Source organism: Nicotiana tabacum, chromosome 14 (assembly GCF_000715075.1).
Source record: "Nicotiana tabacum cultivar K326 chromosome 14, ASM71507v2, whole genome shotgun sequence".
Taxonomy (NCBI): domain Eukaryota; kingdom Viridiplantae; phylum Streptophyta; class Magnoliopsida; order Solanales; family Solanaceae; genus Nicotiana; species Nicotiana tabacum.
Genome location: NC_134093.1, coordinates 114,903,177 through 114,923,923, shown reverse-complemented (window position 1 = coordinate 114,923,923; position 20,747 = coordinate 114,903,177). Strand labels below are relative to the sequence as shown.

Sequence of the window (20,747 nt, the reverse complement as noted above, 5' to 3'; positions counted from 1 at the left end):
GAATCGAACCTAAGTAGCATACTAAAAGTTAAGTTGTGCTCCCTAATCGACCAATGCAACTGTCTAATCTTTGAGTTTTAGGGTGTCAATCACAATATACAACAACACATCCAGTATTATCCCACACCGTGGGGTCTGGGGAGGGTAGTGTGTACGCAGACCTTACCCCTACCTTATGAGGATAGGGAGGCTGTTTCCAATAGACCCTCGACTCAGGAAAGTATAAGCTACCACATTAATGAAAATATAGACAAGAAGGGACATTACCAAAAATTCATATAAAAGTAGAATAAAAACAATAAGATAGTAAGGTGATCAACAATGAAAGAAAAAATAACAGAAACCTACTACCAACAGAAAACGAGATTGCATGCCAATACTACTGTTATGAACACTCTAGACTACCTACTCTACTACCCTAATCCTCGACCTCCATACCTTCCTATCAAGGGTCATGTCCTCGGTCAGCTAAAGTTGCGCCATGTCTTGCCTAATCACCTCTCCCCACCTCTTCTTTGGCCTACCTCTATCTCTCTGTAGGCCCTCCAATGTCAACCTCTCACACCTACTCACCGGGGCGTCTGTGCTCCTCCTCCTCATATGACCAAACCACCAAAGCCGCGCTTCCCGCATCTTGTCCTCAATAGGGGCTACACCCACCTTGTCGCGAATAACCTCATTTCTGATCATATCTAACCTGGTGTGCCTGCACATCCATCTCAACATCCTCATCTCTGTTACCTTTATCTTCTGGACATGAACGATCTTGACTGGCCAACACTCAGCCCCATACAACATCGTTGGTCTGACCACCATTCTGTAGAACTTACCCTTAAGTTTTGGTGGCACTTTCTTGTCACATAAAACACCGGAAGCGAGTCTCTATTTCATCCATCCCGCCCCAATACGATGTGTGACATCTTCATCAATCTCCCTATCCCCCTGAATAATCGACCTAAATTACTTAAAACTCCCTCTCCTAGGGATGACCTGCGAGTCCAGCCTCACCTCCCCTTCCCCTCTTTGAGTCTCGCAACTGAACTTACACTCCAAGTATTCTGTCTTGGTCCTGCTCAACTTGAAACCTTTAGATTCAAGGGTCTGTCTCCATACCTCTAATTGCGCACTCACACCGTCTCGCGTTTCGTCAATCAATACAATATCATCTGCAAATAACATGCACCAAGACACCTTTCATTGGATGTGGCACGTCAGTATGTCCATCACCATAGCAAACAAAAAAAGGCTGAGTGCCGACCCCTGATGCAACCCCATCATAACCGAAAAATGGTCCGAGTCCCCACCACCGTCCTCACGGTTCTTTACTCCATCATACATGTCCTTAATCAACCTAACATAGGCAACATGTACACCTTTAGCCTCCAAACATCTCCACAAAATCTCCCTCGGAACTTTATCGTACGCCTTTTCTTAGTCGATGAATACCATATGCAAGTCCTTCTTTCTCTCCCTATACTGCTCCATCAATCTCTTACAAGGTGCATGGCTTCTGTAGTCGAATACCCCGACATAAATCCAAACTGGTTCTCGGAAATAGACACACTCTTCCCCATCCTTAGCTCTACCACTTGCTCCCAGACTTTCATAATATGGCTAAGCAGCTTGATATCCCGATAATTATTGCAATTTTGGATATCACCCTTGTTCTTGTATACAGGAACCATCTGCTCCACCTCCAATATTCGGGCATCTTCTTCGTTCTAAAACTGACATTAAATATCCTAGTGAGCCACTCCAAGCCTGCCTTGCCTGCACTCTTCCAAAACTCCACCGGAATTTTATCCGGCCTGGTCGCTTATCCCCTGCTCATCTTACGTATAGCCCCCTCAACTTCATCAACTCTAATCCGACTACAATACCCAAAGTCACAACGATTCCCTGAGAGTTCCAAATCACCCAGTACAATTCTCATGTCCCCCTCCTCATTCAAGAGACTATGGAAGTAGGTATGCCATCTCCGATGGATAAGCCCCTCATCCAACAAAACTCTACCTTCTTCATCCTTGATGCACTTCACTTGGTCCAAGTCACGCGCCTTCCTTTCTCGTGCCTTGGATAACCTGAAAAACCTCTTATCCCCACCTCGGCTCTCGAGTTCCTCATACAAACGACTAAAAGCTGCAGTCTTGGCCGCCATAACTGCTAGTTTTGACTCTTTCTTAGCCAACTTATAATACTCTCGATTTTCTCTCTTCTCCTCCCCGTCTACACTTTCCACTAGCTTCAGATCCGCTGCTTTCTTGGTTTTCACTTTTCCTTGCACCTCTCCATTCCACCACTAGTTTCCTATTTGACCACCAGAGTAACCCTTTGAGACCCCTAATACCTCTCTCACGGCTTCTCTAATACACTGCAGTCGTGGTCCACATAGCGCTTGCGTCCCCAATATTTCTCCAAGCACCCATAGTCACCAGCTTGACCCCTAATTCCTGTGCCTTAGCTTCCGTCAAGGCTCCCCACTTAATCTTATGTTGGCTATACATCGCCCTCTTCCTTCTCTTCCTTGTGATCTCAAGGTCCATGACTAGGAGCCTATGTAGGGTCGAGAGGTTCTCACTTAGGATGACCTTGCAATCCATGCAAAGACCTCTATCGGACTTCTTGCAGAGTAAATAATCAATCTGAGTCTCGGCCACCGAACTCCGGAAGGTGGCCAAGTGCTCCCTCATCTTCGGAAAATTCGAGTTTGCTATCACCAAATCAAATGCTCTAAAAAAGTACAGCAGAGACGTTCCTCCTCTGTTTTTATCTCCAAAACCAAAGCCACCATGCACATCATCATACCCCCCCAGGCGACGCTCCAATAAGGCCGTTGAAATCTCTTCCTATGAAAAGCTTCTCGGTATGCAGGACACAACTAGCTTAATAGTCATCAGCCGGTCATTCACCATCCTAACCTCCACCACTAGTTCACGGAGGTCCTTATCAACCAAGATACCTACCCCGATCCTGCCCCCACCCTCCCAAAATACAAAATTTTAAAACTGCCCACATCCCGCGCCTTATCTCCTACCCACCTAGTCTCCTGTACACAAGCTATATTAATCTTCCTTTTTTCGAGAATATTCGCTAACTCTATAGATTTTCCAGTCAAAGTACCTATGCTCCAAGACCCCACTCTCAGCCTAGTAGCTCCCTTAGCCCTCTTACCCTCTTACCCCCTCCCCTACGCTGGCACCCCCAAGGATAAGATCTTACCCTACCATCATTCACCAAAGCCACTACTACGTAAGTTCTATCCCAAAAATAAGCAATAAAAATAAAATGAATTACCGAAATATAATCTACCACTAAAGGTCACAAAATATGTGAAGAAATAAAATAAAGGAACTAATGGGAACTATAATCTACAACTAAAGGTCAGAAAAGCAGGTGAAGAAATAAAACAAAGGAACTAAATGAACTATAATCTACAACTAAAGGATAGAAAAGCAGGTGTCAATCAAAATATATATTGTATATATATATATATATATATATATATATATATATATATATATATATAAAACTATAATCTACAACTAAAAGATAGAGTACGGGAAGAAGTGGAAGGGTTTTTGATATTTAATATATATATATATATATATATATATATATATATATACATATTTTCGACTATTGAGTGCCAGTGACCTCCTACCCTAAGAGTAGGCCCGCCTGTAATTAACAAGGATTCTAGTTGTCACGACCCAAACTCACCTATAGGTCGTGATGGCGCCCAACATCCCAGCTAGACAAGCCAACTAATGATTTAAACATATATTCATTTCTTTAAAAATTATCGAATAATCAAACTCTTCGAAATTCCAAAAATTAAGAAAGATATGAGAAAATAAGATAAATTAAATCCCAAGTAAAATAATTAAATCCACAAATTCTACTAGTATGTGCCAAGACCTGGTGTCACAAGTGTATGAGCATCCAGAAGATTATACAAAATTCTAAATACTGTCTGAAATAAAATAGACAGGATACAAATACAAAAAGAGGCACTAGTTGCTGCAGAACGGCTCAGAAAGGCAGCTCACCACTAAGCCTCTGGATAACGTGGGTGCGCGCTGATAAGTCCTCCGATAGTACCTGTCTCATGTCCTGCACAAAAAGTGCAGCAAGCGTAGTATGAGCACGTAAAGAACATGTACCCAGTAAGTATCAAGCCTAATCTCGAAGAAGTAGTGACGAGAGGTCGACTTTGACACTCACTATGGGTCAATAATATTTTAATAGAATATATTGAATTAAACATGATTTTTAGATGAACAAAAATAAATTTCTTAACAAGCAGAAATAATTAATTTCTTACATTTCAATAATTTTTAATTTATCAATTAACTTCACAAACAACAATTAAAATATCAAGGTATCGTGTAATTAATATTATTAGGCATGATTTCTGCCGAGGTCGTATGACCCGATCCAGAGTGTCGTGTACACTGCCGAGGAACGTGCGGCATGATCCATAGATGCATCTATACTGCCGAGGCGTTCGGCGCACTCCACAAGAAAGGAGGACATCTTCTTATGAACCTCCGGAATGAGAAGTTATTATAATATTAACACGTAGAATGTTCAATCTCTATTAACAATTCAATAATTTACATAAAATTCGAGTATATGAAGTTTCGATCTTTTACTATTTCCTCAAACAATTTACAATATAATTTCAGTAATTTAATCAAATAAAAGATGCAATTATCACAAGTAATTCATGGTTTGAGTCCTAAACTACCCGGACATAGCATAATTAGTAGTTATGCACGGACTCTCGTCACCTCGTGCATACGTAGCCCCCACAATTAGCAACAATTATTAATGTGAATCACCTATGGGATAAATTTCCTCTTACAAGGTTAGGCAAGAGACTTACCTTGTCTCAAAGCCCACTTCCCAATCACAATGTCGTGTAAAATCTCAATTCGGTGCCGAAAGATCCGAAACTATCCAAAAGTTATATAAAATAATTAATACATGCTCAATAATTCGAAATTAGACTATTAAATAAATTACCCTATCCAAAAATGGTAAATTCCTAAAATTCACCTCGGGCCCATGTGCCCGGATTTCGGAAATTTTCGGAGGAAATCGTTACCCATAATCTCAAGAACTCAAATATATAATTTTCATCCAATTCTATAACCATTTTCGTGGTTAAAATCTCATTTTTATACAAATCTATGTTTTGCCTCTATCCCTTGATTTTCACAAATTTACAGGTTATAATCTACCCATAATATATGTATTTAACTCAAAATTTGTAGAATTAACTTACCTTCAAGTTGCTAGTTGAAATCTCATATCAAAAAGCTCCAAAATAACCCAAGAATGGAGAGAAATAGACAAAAATGGTTGTTTCCCCGTTCTTTAAGGGTTCTGCTAAACAACCCTTTCGCATCTGCGGCTCCGCATCTGCGGAAAATGCGTCGCAGATGCGGTTTTTCCCTAAGCCGGCCCCGTCCACTTCTGCGGCTTGTATATCGCATCTGCGATCCGCTTCTGCGGTTATACCTGCGCATCTGCGCCCAGTCCGCTTCTGCGGTGCTTTTCATGCACCTGCGGTTGGCCAAGCGCAGGTGCGGTTGCAGCAGAAGCTCGAAGCTTCAGTTGCTGCTCTAAGGTCCAAAATCGATCCGAGCCTCTTCCGGTTAACACCCGAGGCCTCCGGGGCCCCGCCCAAACGTACCAACAAGTTTGAAATCATAAAACAGACTCGCTCGAACCCTACGAACGTGTAAAACAATATCAAAACTAAAAATCATACCTCAAGCCAAATTGATTCAACTTAGAATTTTCAAATTCTTCAAACTTACTCCAAACGTGCCGAAATATACTTCTACTACTCGGAATGACACCAAATTTTATGTGCAAGTCCTAAATTACCATACGGAGCTATTATTAGGCTCGGAATTCCAAACGGACTTCAATTACTCTAAAACCTACTCCAAACTAAGTTTAAAGAACATTAAACCTTCAAATAGTTGATTTTCACTATTAAGCTCTGAAACGCTCCCGGGTTGTCCAAAACCCGATTTGAACATACGCCCAAGTCCAAAATCATCATACTAACCTATTGGAACTGTCAAATCCCGATTACGGGGTCGTTTTCTCATAATGTTGTCCGAAGTCAAACTTGGAGTTTTAAAACAAAATTAAGGAACCAAGTGTTCCGATTTCAACCTGAACACTTCCAAATCCCGAACCAACCATCCCTGCAAGTCATAAATTAATAAAAGCACATACAGGGAGATTTATTTAGGAGAATGGGGTTCTAAAATTCAAAATGACCGATTGGGTCATTACATTCTCCACCTCTTAAACAAAGTTCGTCCTCGAACGAGTTTATAATTATACCTGGAGTGCTGAATAAATGTTGATATCTGCTCCGCATGTCCTCCTCGGCCTCCCAAGTCGCTTCCTCGACTGGTTGGCCCTTCCACTGGACTTTTACCGCAGTAATCTTCTTGGACCTCAACTGGCGAACCTATTTATCAACAATGGCAACTGGCTCCTCTTCATAACCCAAGCTCTTATCTAGATGAACCCTGTTGAAGTCTAACACATGCGATAGGTCGGTATGATACTTCCGGAGTATAGATACATGGAAAATCGGATGAACTCCTGATAGACTGGGAGGCAAAGCAAGCTCATAAGCAACCTCCCCAACTCGTCTTAACACCTCAAATGGTCTTATAAACCTTGGGCTCAACTTGCCCTTCTTCCCAAATCTCATGATTCCCTTCATCGGCGAAACCTTCAAGAGAACTTTTTCACTCACCATAAATGATAAATCAAGCGCTTTCTGATCCGCGTAAATTTTCTGCCTGGACTGTGCTATACGAAGTCGCTCCTGAATTAATTTTATGTTTTCCAAGGCATCCCTTACCAAATCAATACCATGTAACTTAGCCTCATTGGGCTCAAACCATCCGATGAGCGAACGACATCGCTGACCATATAAAGCCTCAAATGGAGCCATCTCGATGCTGGATTGGTAACTGTTGTTATAAGCAAACTCGGACAAAGGCAAGAAATGATCCTACTGACCTCCAAAGTCAATCACATATGCCCTGAGCATATCTTCCAAAATCTGAATTGTTCGCTCTGACTGTCCGTCAGTCTGCGGATGAAAAGCTGTGCTGAGCTCTACGCGGATCCCTAATTCACTTTGTACTGGTCTCCAGAAAAGTGAAGTAAACTGAGGACCTCTATCTGATATGATAGAAATTGGCACACCGTGCAACCGAACTATCTCCTGTATATGAATCTGGGCCAACCTCTCTGAAGTATACGTAGTTACAACCGGAATAAAGTGTGACGACTTGGTCAACCTATCGACAATGACCCAAACTGCATTAAACTTACGCAAGGTCCGCGGTAACCCAACTACAAAGTCCATAGTAATGCGTTCCTATTTCCACTCCGGTATAGTCATATGCTGAAGTAGGACACCCGGCTTCTGGTGCTCATATATAACTTGTTGGTAATTTAGACACCTAGATACATACTCAACTATGTCCTTTTTCATCCGCTGCCACCAATAATGCTGCCTCAAGTCACGATACATTTTCTTAGCACCTGGATGAATAGAATACCGAGAACTGTGTGCTTCCTCTAGGATCTTTTTCCTTAGTCCATCCACATTAGGAACACATAGACGATCCTGGAGTCGCAGAATACCATCCGCGCCAATAGTAACTTCCTTGGCACCACCCCGTAGTACCGTTTCTCGAAGAACCATTAAGTGTGGATCATTAAACTAGCGAGCCTTGATCTGCTCAAATAGGGAAGACTGGGGCACAACACATGCAAGAACTCGCCTGGGCTCTGAAATATCCAGCCTCACAAGTCTGTTAGCCAATGATTGAATATCCAAAGCTAATGGTCTCTTCTCGGCTGAAATGAAAGCCAAACTACCCATACTCTCTGCCTTTCTACTCAAGGCGTCGGTAACCACATTTACTTTGCCCGGATGATACATGATAGTAATATCATAATCTTTTAGTAACTCAAGCCATCTGCGCTGCCTCAAATTTAGGCCCCTCTGCTTGAACAAATGCTACAAACTGCGATGATTAGTGTAAACTTCACAAGACACCCCATAAAGATAATGCCTCTAAATCTTAAGAGCGTGAACAATTGCAGCTAACTCCAAATAATGTACCGGGTAATTCTTCTCGTGGGGTTTCAACTGACGCGAGGCATATGCAATAATTCACCCCTCCTGCATTAATACACAACCCAAACCAACGCGTGAAGCGTCATAATACACTGTATACATCCCCGAACCGAAAGGCAACACTAATTTGGTCAAACCATCGGAACAGAGCACCCTTCTGGATTAATTTGGTCAAAGGTGCTGCAATAGATGAAAAGCCCTCCACGAACTGACGATAATAACCTGCTAAACCTAGGAAACTCCTGATCTTAGTCGCCAAAGTGGGACAATGCCAATTTTGAACTGCCTCGATCTTTTTAGGATCAACTTTAATGCCCTCGCCCGATACAATATGCCCCAAGAATGCTACAGAATTTAGCCAAAACTCACATTTGGAGAACTTATCATATAAATTTTGTTCCCGTAGTGTCTGAAGCACCACTCTCATATGTTGCTCGTGCTCTTCCTTACTGCGCGAGTAAATCAAAATATCATCAATGAAGACAATGACAAACGAATCAATATATGGCATGAATACCTCATTCATCAAATCCATAAACGTCATCGGGGCGTTAGTTAAACCGAAAGACATCACCAGAAATTCATAATGACCATATCTAGTTCGGAAAGCAGTCTTCGGAACATCCGAATCCCGAATCTTTAATTGGTGGTACCCCGACCTCAAGTCGATCTTAGAAAACACCCTAGCACCCTGCAACTGGTCAAATAGATCATCAATACACGGCAACAGGTACTTGTTCTTAATGGTAACTTTGTTTAGTTGGCGATAGTCAATACACATTCGCACAGTTCCATCCTTTTTCTTCACAAATAATACCGGTGCACCCCAAGGCGATACACTCGGTCTGACGAACCCTTTTGCTAGTAACTCTTCAAGCTGTTCTTTCAATTTCTTTAATTCTTTCGGAGCCATGCGATACTGTGGGATAGATATAGGTTGGGTATCTGGAGCCAAGTCAATACAAAAATCAATATCACAATCTGGTGGCATGCCTAGAAGATTTGAAGGAAATACATCGGAGAACTCCCGAACTACAGACACTGAATCAATAGTCGGAGTCTCTGCAGTAGTATCCCGAACTGTCACGACCCAATTTCTCCCTCCGTGAACCGTCATGACGGCACCTAGTCTTTACGACTAGGTAAGCCTAATTATTGCGGAAATGAGATGAAAACACAAAGATAACAGCTAACAGATATAGTAAATAAGCAGAAACAGTGCCACTCGGCATATATAATATTCACTTTTCCCAAAATCCGGAATACCGTAAGTCTCAAGCTACTAAGAGGTCTTAACCATTCTATATATCATTTCTACAGAAAGAAAGCAAAATGAACATAAAGGGGGATAGAGGGGGACTCCGAGAATCTGCGGGCGCGAGCAGATGTACCTTGAAGTATCCAATAAGCAGCAGCGACTGCAACTAGTGATGAGGCTGGTAATATGAACCCGGATCTGCACACGAATAACATGTACAGGAAAGGGCGTGAGTACATCACAACGGTACCCAGTAAGTGCCAAACCTAACCTCGGTCGAGTAGTGACGAGATCAGGTTAGGGCCCTACTGATATAAATATAATGAAATAAGACAGAATGAAATATCGCAGTAAAATAAATACGAGAATTTAACAAGAATAGAATCAACAAAAGACAACAGCTCAGAACACAATGATAACAAACAGGGGATCTCCCGAGATACCGTCTCGTAGTCCCAAACGTAAATGTGCATGGGGATCTCCTGAAATACCGTTCCGTAGTCCCAAAATAAATATGTAAAACAGGGGGATCTCCCGGAATACCGTTCCGTAGTCCCAAAATAAATATGCAAAACAGGGGGATCTCCCAGAATACCGTTCTGTAGTCCCAAAGTAAATATGCAGTACAGGGGGATCTCCCGGAATACCGTTCTATAGTCGCAAAGTAAATATACAGCGCAACCAACCGAAATAATAATTACAGCAAGAAATCCTACAGTTTAGACTAAGTTCAAGTCAAGGAAAGCAGGTAATTTCACTAAACATGTTGCACAGAGTTCAAATAGGCAATTTAACAAGTAGGCATGTTATTCTAGTCTAAACAGGATAGTTACATATGCTAGTGTGTTTCAAATAAGGAGAAAACAAGTTATGACTTAGTGAAAAATGGAGTTTTACAACAAATAGCCCGTGTACGTACTCGTCACCTCACGTACATGGCGCTCACCAAATCCTAAGGGGAGTTTCCCCATACAAGGTTAGACAAGCCACTTACCTCGAACCAAGCTCAAATCAATTCGTCACAATGCTCTTTCCACGAATATCCGACTCCGAATGGCTCAAATCTAGCCAAAATCAATCACATAACATAAATATAGCTACAACAAACTAATCTAGCTAACAAAATCAAAGCTAAGACAAGAAATTAGAAAAATGCTCGAAAAGCCTCCCCTGGCCCACGTCTTGGAATCAGGTAACAGTCACAAATTATGAACACACATTTACACACGAGTCTAACCATAGAAAATTCACTCAAATCCGATACAAAAATCTCGATCAAAATCCCAAAATTCGGCCTAAGAACTTTTCTCAATTCCCTCCTATTTCCACCCCAAATCCGAAATTAAATGATGAAATCAAGCATAGATAAGTGGGATTTAATCATAAAGGAGTAAGGAATCATTACCCAATAACTTCCTCCGAAAATCTCTCCAAATTTTGCCTTATACCGAGCTCTTAATCAAATTTTGTGATATGAACTTGAACCCTCGTTTTTGAACTTTAAATTCTGCCCAGTGGTTCCTTAATCGCGATCGCGGAAAAGGCCTCGCGATCGCAAAGAACAACTTCGCTTCCTCAAAAATTTACTCTACGCGAACGCGTAACACCTCACGCGAACGCGATGCACTAGCTGCTCACACCTACGCGATCGTAATTTTCCTCACGCAACCGCGAAGAGTAACACTCAAACTCCACTGCTGCCTCACTTCTTCTTCACGAACGCGGCCTAGCCCACGCGTTCGCGGTGCACTTCCTGATAACCTTACGTGATCGCGTCTTCATTTTCGCTAACGCGAAGAGCAATTTTAGCTGACCCCTCAGATGACCTACGCGATCGCGAGATCTCCCTCACGAACGCGATGAAGAAAAATGTCTGCAATAACACCAGAAAATCTGCCAACTCCCTAAGTCCAAAAATGACCTGTTGAGCATCCGAAACATGCCCGAGGCCCCCGGGACTTCAACCAAACATACCAGCCAATTCTAAAACACCATACGAACTTAGTCGAGCCTTTAAATCACGTCTAACAACATCAAAAATACGGATTATGCATGGATTCAAGCCTAATGAACTTTGAAATTTCTAAATTCTACAAACGACGTCGATACATATCAAATCTCATTCGAATTACCTCAAATTTTGCACACAAGTCATATTCAACACTACGGACCTACTCCAATATCTGGAATCGGAATACGACCCCGATATCAAAATTTTCACTACCGGTCCAAATCTTTAAAAATTCAACTTTCGCCATTTCAAGCCTAAATAAGCTACACACCTCCAAAACACAATCCAGACACGCTTCTAAGTCCAAAATCACCCAACGGAGCTAACAGAACCGACAAAACTCCATTTCGGAGTCGTCTTCACACAGTTCCAACTACAGTTAAAATTCTAAGACTTAAGCTATCATTTAGGGACTAAGTGTCCCAAATCACTCCAAAAACCAAAACGAAACCTCCCGGCAAGTCACAATAGCAGAAATAGATATGGGAGAAGCAGTTAATAGGAGATCAGAGCTATAACTCTAAAAACGACTAGCCGGGTCGTTATACGAACATAGGCTAGATAAGCCAAACAACCCTTCTCGACTATATGTCAAACTTTTAGAAAAGAAATAACATGATTAGATGCGCTGACAGACGAACTTTTCCACTCCAACTTAGGCAAATTCCGGCGTTGCCAAAGTAACAGTCTTAGCATGGCAATTTACGACGACATGATACGGGGATAGCTAGTCCATGCCCAGGATAATCTCGAAGTCGGTCATATCAAGCAGTAGAAGATCTGCTCTAGTCTCATAACCACAGAATGTAACAACACATGACCGATAGATCTGATCCACAACAACAGAATCGCCCACAGGAGTGGACACATAAACAAGAGTGCTCAAGGACTCTCGAGAAACACCCAGGAAATAAGCAAATAGAGAGGACACATATGAATACATAGATCCTGGATCAAATAAAACGGAGGCATCTTTGCCGCGAACAAAAATAATATCTGTAATCACTGCATCTGAGGCCTCTACATCTGGTTTGGCAGGAAAAGCATAGAACCGGGCTGGAGCACCAACTGGCTGGCGTCCACCTCTAGGACGGCCCCTACCTACCTGCCCCCCACCTCTGGGTGGTCGGACGACTGGTGGAGTAACTGGTGCGGTAATCATAGGCTGCTGACCCTGCTGCACTGATTTACCCCGTAGCCTGGGGCAGAATCTCTGCATGTGACTGGAATCCCCGTACTCGTAACAACTTCTCGGTGCGATGAGATGCTGATTAGAAGTCTGGCCCTGATGACCTGAATACCCACTGGAAGAACCCTGAATAGTTGGTGGGCGATAAGAACTTTCTGGCATAGCACTGAAATAAGGTCGAATTGGGGCACCCCAAGGAGGCGGTGGTACTGGATATGGGGGCCTGCTGGACTGCCCTCTCACGAACTGACCTCTACCTCTAGACAGAACACCTTTGAACTCTCCAGAATATCTAAATCCCTTATCCCTCATAACCTGCTCTCGGCTGCGCTGATGCACACTCTCAATCCTTCGGGCTATCTCCACAACCAACTCATAAGAAGTCCCCATCTCAACCTCTCAGGCCATAGTGGCCTGAATGCCAGTATGTAAACTCGCAACAAACCTCCGCTCCCTCTTCGCCTCAGTAGAGAGTATCATAAGTGCATGGCGAGATAATTCAGAGAATCTCGCCTCATAATCGGTCACTGACATCTGACCCTACTGGAGCTGCTCAAACTGAAACCACAACTCTTCCCTCTGGGAGGGTGGAATATACCTATCCAGGAAAATACGGGTGAACCTGTCCCATGTCATGGGAGGAGAATCTGCTGGTCTGCCAAGAAGATAAGACTTCCACTATGTACGGGCTCTGCCCTCCAGTTGAAAAGTAGAAAAGTCTACCCCATGAGACTCCAATATCCTCGTGTTGTGCAGTCTGTCCCTGCACCGATCAATGAAATCCTGGGGATCCTCATGTCGCTCACCCCCAAAGATAGGAGGATGTAGTCTAGTCTATCGGTCCAATAGCTTATGCGGCTCGGCGGCCGTAGCTGGCCTGGGCTCAGGTGTAGCTGCTGCCACTGGCTGGACTCCACCCACGGGTAGTGCACCCTAGGTTTGATATACAATAGCTGCCTGCCCATGAGCCTGTGCGGTAAGGATTTGTGCTCTCCCGCCCGCCTGAGATGTGGCTGGGTCTGCCAGAAATAAACCGGCCTGAGTCATAGTGTCCATGAACCGCATCATTCGGCCTATGACCTCCTGGAATGCCGGTGCAGACATGAAATCCACCAGAGCTGGCTCTGCTACGGGCACATCGCCCTGTTCCTCAATAATAAGATCCTCTGATGGACCCACTGGTGGTATAACTGGAACAACTCTGGGACATCCTCGTCCCCTACCACGGGCTGGAGCCCTCCCTCAGCCTCTAACAACAGGGGGAGTAGCTCTTCCCTGGTCTGGAACTTCATTAGAGCACGTTCTCACTATTTGTGAGAGAATAAGAGAAAGATATTTAGTACTACATTATTTGCACGATGGGAGATGAAGAAAGGTAGTTTTTCTAACACCCTATAGCCTCTCGAAGATAAGTACAGGCATCTCCATACCGATCCGCAAGACTCTATTAGGCCTGCTTATAACTTGTGAGACCTACGTGAACCTAGTGATCTGATACCATGTTGTCACGACCCAAACTCACCTATAGGTCGTGATGGCGCCCAACATCCCAGCTAGGCAAGCCAACTAATGATTTAAACATATATTCATTTCTTTAAAAATTATCCGAGTAATCAAACTCTTCGAAATTTCAAAAATTAAGAAAGATATGAGAAAATAAGATAAATTAAATCCCAAGTAAAATAATTAAATCCAAAATTCTACTAGTGTGTACTAAGACCTGGTGTCACAAGTGTATGAGCATCTAATAGATCATACAAAATTCTAAATACTGTCTGAAATAAAATAGACAGAATACAAATACAAGAAGAGGCACTAGTTGCTGCAGAACGGCTCAGAAAGGCAGTTCACCACTAAAACTCTGGATAACGTGGGTGCGCGCCGATAGGTCCTCCGATAGTACCTGTCTCAGGTCCTGCACAAAAAATGCAGCAAGTGTAGCATGAATACGTAAAGAACATGTACCCAGTAAGTATCAAGCCTAATTTCGAAGAAGTAGTGATGAGAGGTCGACTTTGACACTCACTATGGGTCAATAATATTTCAATAGAATATATTGAATTAAACATGATTTTTAGATGAACAAAAATAATTTTCTTAACAAGCAGAAATAATTAATTCCTTACATTTCAATAATTTTCAATTTATCAATTAACTTCACAAACATCAATTAAAATATCAAGGTATCGTGTAATTATTATTATTAGGCACGATTTCTGCCGAGGTCGTACGACTCGATCCAGAGTGTCGTGTACACTGCCGAGAGACGTGCGGCACGATCCATAGATGCATCTATACTGCCGAGGCATTCGGCCCGCTCCACAAGAAATGAGGACATTTTCTTATGAACCTCCGGAATGAGAAGTTATTATAATATTAACACGTAGGATGTTCAATCTCTATTAACAATTCAATACTTTACACAAAAATCGAGTATACGAAGTTTCGATCTTTTACTATTTTCTCAAATAATTTACAATATAATTCCAGTAATTTAATCAAATAAAAGATGTAATTATCACAAGTAATTCATGATTTGAGTCCTAAACTACCCGAATATAGCATAATTAATAGCTACATACGAACTTTCAAAATGACCGATTAAGTCATTACAGTAGTGAGTAATAAGTTCTCTTTATCCTTAATAAACGGTTTCTGGTTCCAGCTATAAATACAAAATGCGTTTTTATTAAAGAGTGCTTTGCTGGCAATATGAAGTTTTTTCATACGAATATCGAATATCTAAAAGTACAGGTAGGCCTTTGACTAGCTCGGTTGGTCGGCCAATTGAATTGGAAAATAGTGACAACAAGTGTCTTACATAGTGAAGAAGAAAAGTTTCTTTTTCATTCCACTTCGAATTTGGCCTTAAAATGGGCATGATTCATTCATTGGAAAGAGATAAAGAGCATGCTTAAATCATTATAGTATTACTTTCACATATAAATAGTTGTTCGTACAAGTTTGAATTCAAACTATAAATAATTTATATTATCTAAATTTATATTACAATTAATTTGACTCTCATTATCCATAAAAAGTGTCTAGGTTCATCCTTCCGTATCCACTCAAGATGTCCCTATAATCTTATTTATATGAATGAATCATTTTCGGGTTTATTTCTGGAAATATTTTTTTTAAATCTTTTAAAACAGGTTGTTAGTTTTTTCTTTGTTATTTTATTTTTGAATTTTTTTTGTGTAAGACTATTTTTCAAAAAAGTGATTTCATTAGTCTAAAAAATGATAAATATTTTTTTATTCTTAATCAAATGTATTGAGTTATAAGAAATCGTCTTTGTTAGAGAGTATTTTGTTCGGATGTGAAAATTTTTGAGATGAACATAAATTTAATCAGATCTCAAAATGAGTACGAGACACGGAATAAAAAAAAAATAGTTGTTAAAGTCCAAACTGATTATAGAATCTTTGTCTTTCGACATTGCTGACATATATTAGTCCAAAGGAAATCAAATATTTTATTTCCATAAAAATACCCAAAGAATCTCTCCCTCCAATATTTAATCATCCTATAAAAACCACACCAGCTTTTGTTAACCCCCAAACTGAGAAAATAGAGGAAAAAAGAAAGAATTACTCTCTGCAACTCCATTAATGGCGACCATAAGCTATCTTTTTCTCAAAACTCCAACCCCAACTCAACCTTTCCCTAAAACTCACAAAACCCATTTCTCTACACCTCTCAATCTTCCTCTCTCATCCCGCAAACTCGGGCCTGGACAACAAGTCCGGGCCCGAATTCGCTGCGAGTTGATAGAACCCGATGGCGGCAAACTTGTGAATCTCGTCGTCGAGGAATCACAAAAAGCCCAAATAGCTAAACGGGCTTTATCGTTGGCCCAAATCAAGCTCTCAAAAATTGATATTCAGTGGGTTCATGTGTTAAGTGAAGGTTGGGCCAGCCCATTAAAAGGATTTATGAGAGAATCCGAGTTCCTCCAAACTCTTCATTTTAATTCGACCCGACTTGAAAACGGGTCGGTTGTTAACATGTCGGTTCCAATTGTACTTGCAATTGATGATTTTCAAAAGGATCAAATTGGTGGGTCCAGTAGTGTGGCCCTTGTTGATGACAAAAATAACACCATTGCCATTTTAAATGAGTAAGTGAATTTTTCTGTGTTATCGAAATCATTAATTTAATTTTTTACACCATTTTATTTCAATTTCTGTACAACTTTTGGTCCCGTTAGTTACCAGTAATTATGATTTTAGTCCTTGTGATATTTTGCTAAGCATTTTTAACTTTGAATTAATTAAAATGTACTCCTACTGCCGTGGAATTTTGAGAGTCAAACTGAGTTATATGTTTGACCGTAAATTTTTCATATGTCTTTTAATTATTTTGAGTTATTAATTATTGTGATTTATATTATAGTTTCCAAATATATAAAAAAAATTCAAAAAACTTAAATATTCTAAGTCCAAATACATGTCAAAATTTTAAAGTTTAAACCTCGAAAAGGGACAAGTCCCGAAATATGTGATATTTAGATTATCTAACAAATTTAACATAACATATGGTCTTTGGATTCCCAGATATGTGGCAAAATTTCATTTTAAGTTTGTTTAAAAACGAATGATAACATTCTAAATTTAAAAATAATTTAGTTTAAACTTGATATTTTACCTTTAATGAGAATTTTTTTTTATAATCACACTAATGTAGAAACATATTTAAGACCACGAGTTTAAAAAGTAATTTTTTTAATTTTTTTTTATTTTTTTTATTTTTTAACTCTGCCTGTTCAGTTTGCCACATAAAGTGAAATGGAGGGAGTAGGTAATTTAATGGTTTTAACTATTAATAATTTCTTAAATTTGTGAAGATTCACAAGAAAAAGGATCAAAAGTGGATATTTCATCTAATTGAAGGTTAGAGTGCTTAACTAGATATCAGAAGCACCAAAATCTGAATTTGTCGATATTTCGCAAATTCCCTTTCAGCATGCATATATCAATGGCACGAGGTCGGCCGTAGCAGACCACTATGGCACGAGGTAGGCCGTGGCATGCCAATATCAATGACACAAGGTTGGCCGTGGCAGGCCACTATGGCACGAGGTCGGTCGTGGCATGCCTATGTCAATGGCACGAGGTCGGCTGTTCACCATCAATAATATAGTCAAATTACTTAAAGAATATTATGCAACTGAATCTTATTTGTAAAATATTTTATGCACTATCTTGTGTGCTTATAGGGGAATATTAAACTACAGTGTCTGAAAATATTTTCTATATATGAATTATTTATCTTGAATCCAATATCAGTAATCGTTTGTTTAGTAGATGTAGCGACTGAAATTGCTCAAATGGAGTAACTTACTCTGTGATTTACTCAATGGATGTTGTTACATTTTGTAATGTATCTTAGATATTGATCAGACTAATATTCTTACTTCATTTGACATTGAGTTTAAATCCTGAATCCGCTGCTGATGTTATGTTTTTCTTACGTCTAATGTCTTTACTTTTATGGTAATTATAGTATCGAAATCTACAAGCATAACAAAGAAGAACGGATAGCAAGAACTTGGGGCACCACTGCCCGGGGACTTCCTTATGCGGAGGAAACTATAACAAATGCTGGAAACTGGCTAATTGGTGGCGATTTGGAAGTTATAGAACCGATCAAGTACAATGATGGTCTTGACAGGTTCCGGCTTTCACCTGCTGAACTTCGTGACGAATTTACAAGGCGTAATGCAGATGCAGTTTTCGCTTTTCAACTGAGAAATCCTGTGCATAATGGCCATGCGTTATTAATGACTGACACACGTCGACGACTTCTTGAAATAGGGTATAAAAATCCAATCCTTTTGCTTCATCCTCTTGGAGGTTTCACAAAGGCAGATGATGTTCCTCTTCATTGGCGAATGAAGCAACATGAGAAGGTTTGTCCTTCTGTTTACCTTCTGTTTTTGGTAGTAAAATAAAGCAATGAAACGCTACGCTACTTGATTCTCTTCCCCCTTCAATCGGCTAAGAAGCTCAACAGTGGCCAGAAGCTTGAATACAAATTCGGCTGAATCCAGTGTATTTGCACTAAAAAATTCATTAAATATGAACACATTTTTAAATTTAGAACGTTACCCAGTTATTAATACTTGAAGTCGTCATTTTAGAATATAGAACCCATAACGCTAAAATCCTGGATCTGGTTGCTTTCTAACTCCTATATGTGACTGGAAACTCTTCTCAGGTACTCGAAGACGGGGTGCTTGATCCAGAGACAACTGTGGTTTCTATATTCCCATCTCCCATGCACTATGCTGGTCCAACCGAGGTGCAATGGCACGCAAAGGCTCGGATCAATGCAGGTGCTAACTTTTATATTGTCGGACGAGATCCAGCAGGTATGGGTCATCCACTGGAGAAGAGAGATTTGTATGACGCCGATCATGGCAAGAAGGTACTCAGTATGGCCCCGGGACTAGAACGGCTAAATATCTTGCCTTTCAGGGTACGACAACAATTACTCGTGGTTATAGTGTAGCGCGTCTTTCCTTTTTATTTTCGAACTCTAATGTGAATACTGAATTTACTTGTAGGTGGCTGCGTATGACAAGACTCAGAATAAAATGGCTTTCTTTGATCCCTCTAGGCCTCAAGATTTTCTCTTCATTTCAGGCACTAAGGTATCTATCTCACCGTTGGCTTTCAGTGTTCTACCCCACTCCAAACCCCGTGCTAGATCAATTATTGTGTTGATCAGGGGGCGGATGCAGCACCGGAATACCGATTCATCTGAATCCAATACTTTCAATTATGCATTAAAATCCAGTAAAATTACAATACAGAGTAACTACGAACGTATAACCTTAAAAATATAATAGGTTCAAACTAAGAACCTTAAAGGTTGAAGCAATAGAGTTTAAATCCTGAATACGCCTCTGGTGCTGCTGTCCGCCAGTCAATATGGCGCAATTAATGTGTTCTTTTTTTCTTTCTTTTCAGATGCGAGCGCTTGCAAAGAACAAGGAGAGTCCTCCAGATGGATTTATGTGCCCAGGTGGTTGGAAGGTTTTGGTGGAATACTATGATAGTTTGGCTTCAGCTGAAAATGGCAGAATTCCTGAAGCAGTGCCTGTTTGAATGTTTAATGTTAGAAAGTGAATTACTCTCTTTATGTGGTGTCTGAACATATGTTCAACATTACTCTTCAAATTACCAATAATTAATAGTGCGACAAGTTATAGGTTATAGGTTGATGAAAAATTGTTTCCATCTTGTAAATTATAGTGCTAAATTTATGCACACATCTGTGTGCACCTATATTATAGTTTCTGCTTTCATTGAAAATGAGTTTCAAGTTTTCTAGTGGAATTGGATATGTAGTATAGAAGTTGGAGGGTTGCTTTTCATTCTTTTGAAAGGGTAAAGCAAACTTAAGCCCATTTATTTTCATTTAATGGAGGTTTGATTATGAATCATTTAGATCTTAGCCTATTTAGCGCATTTGTATTTTCTTTTTCACTTTCGCTATAACTTATTAGCTCTTAATTTATGTGAATCATTTAGAACTTGTACAGAGTTTTGAAATTACTTAGGCATTTAACAACAACAACACAAATTCAGTATAATCACACAAGTGGGGTCTGGGGAGGGTTGTGTGTACGTAGATAGATTGTTTTCCAGTAGACCCTCGGCTTTGGTAAATATAACATTTTACAACTTTTCCAATTGTTACTACTACCGTCAACCATCACAACGTAGAAAAACCAGCCAACCACCTCCACCACTAGTCACATCCATAAATTATCACTACGAACTACCTAAGCAAGTATAGGTCTATGTTTTGGACTTCAAAGTGCAGAAATGGCAAATGCCTGCGCGGATATTGTCATAAGGGATAATCATGTTCCTATTATTGTTGATATCCTAAGGTGGGAAAGAGGAATTTACATTTATCTCTTTTTGCTCTCATTGTAAAACCACCCAATGTATAAGGGGAGCCTTATAGCAACGGTAAAATTGTCTCCGTGTAACTTATAGATTACTGGTTCGAGCAGTTGAATCAATCACTGATACTTGAACTAGGGTAGACTGCCTATATCACACCCTCTTGGGATGCG

The 20,747-nt window shown here is 40.5% G+C and overlaps 1 protein-coding gene across 1 annotated transcript; it reads left to right on the top strand.

Moving 5' to 3' along the window:
* Nucleotides 1-16,142: 16,142 nt before the first annotated feature.
* LOC107773366 (ATP sulfurylase 1, chloroplastic) lies at nucleotides 16,143-20,114 on the top strand. Its single transcript, XM_016592790.2, has 5 exons — nucleotides 16,143-16,775; nucleotides 18,161-18,566; nucleotides 18,875-19,135; nucleotides 19,224-19,310; nucleotides 19,630-20,114. The coding sequence occupies exons 1-5, from the start codon at nucleotides 16,267-16,269 to the stop codon at nucleotides 19,765-19,767; spliced, it is 1,401 nt and encodes a 466-aa protein (XP_016448276.1). The 5' UTR covers nucleotides 16,143-16,266; the 3' UTR covers nucleotides 19,768-20,114.
* The last annotated feature ends 633 nt before the right edge of the window (nucleotides 20,115-20,747 follow it).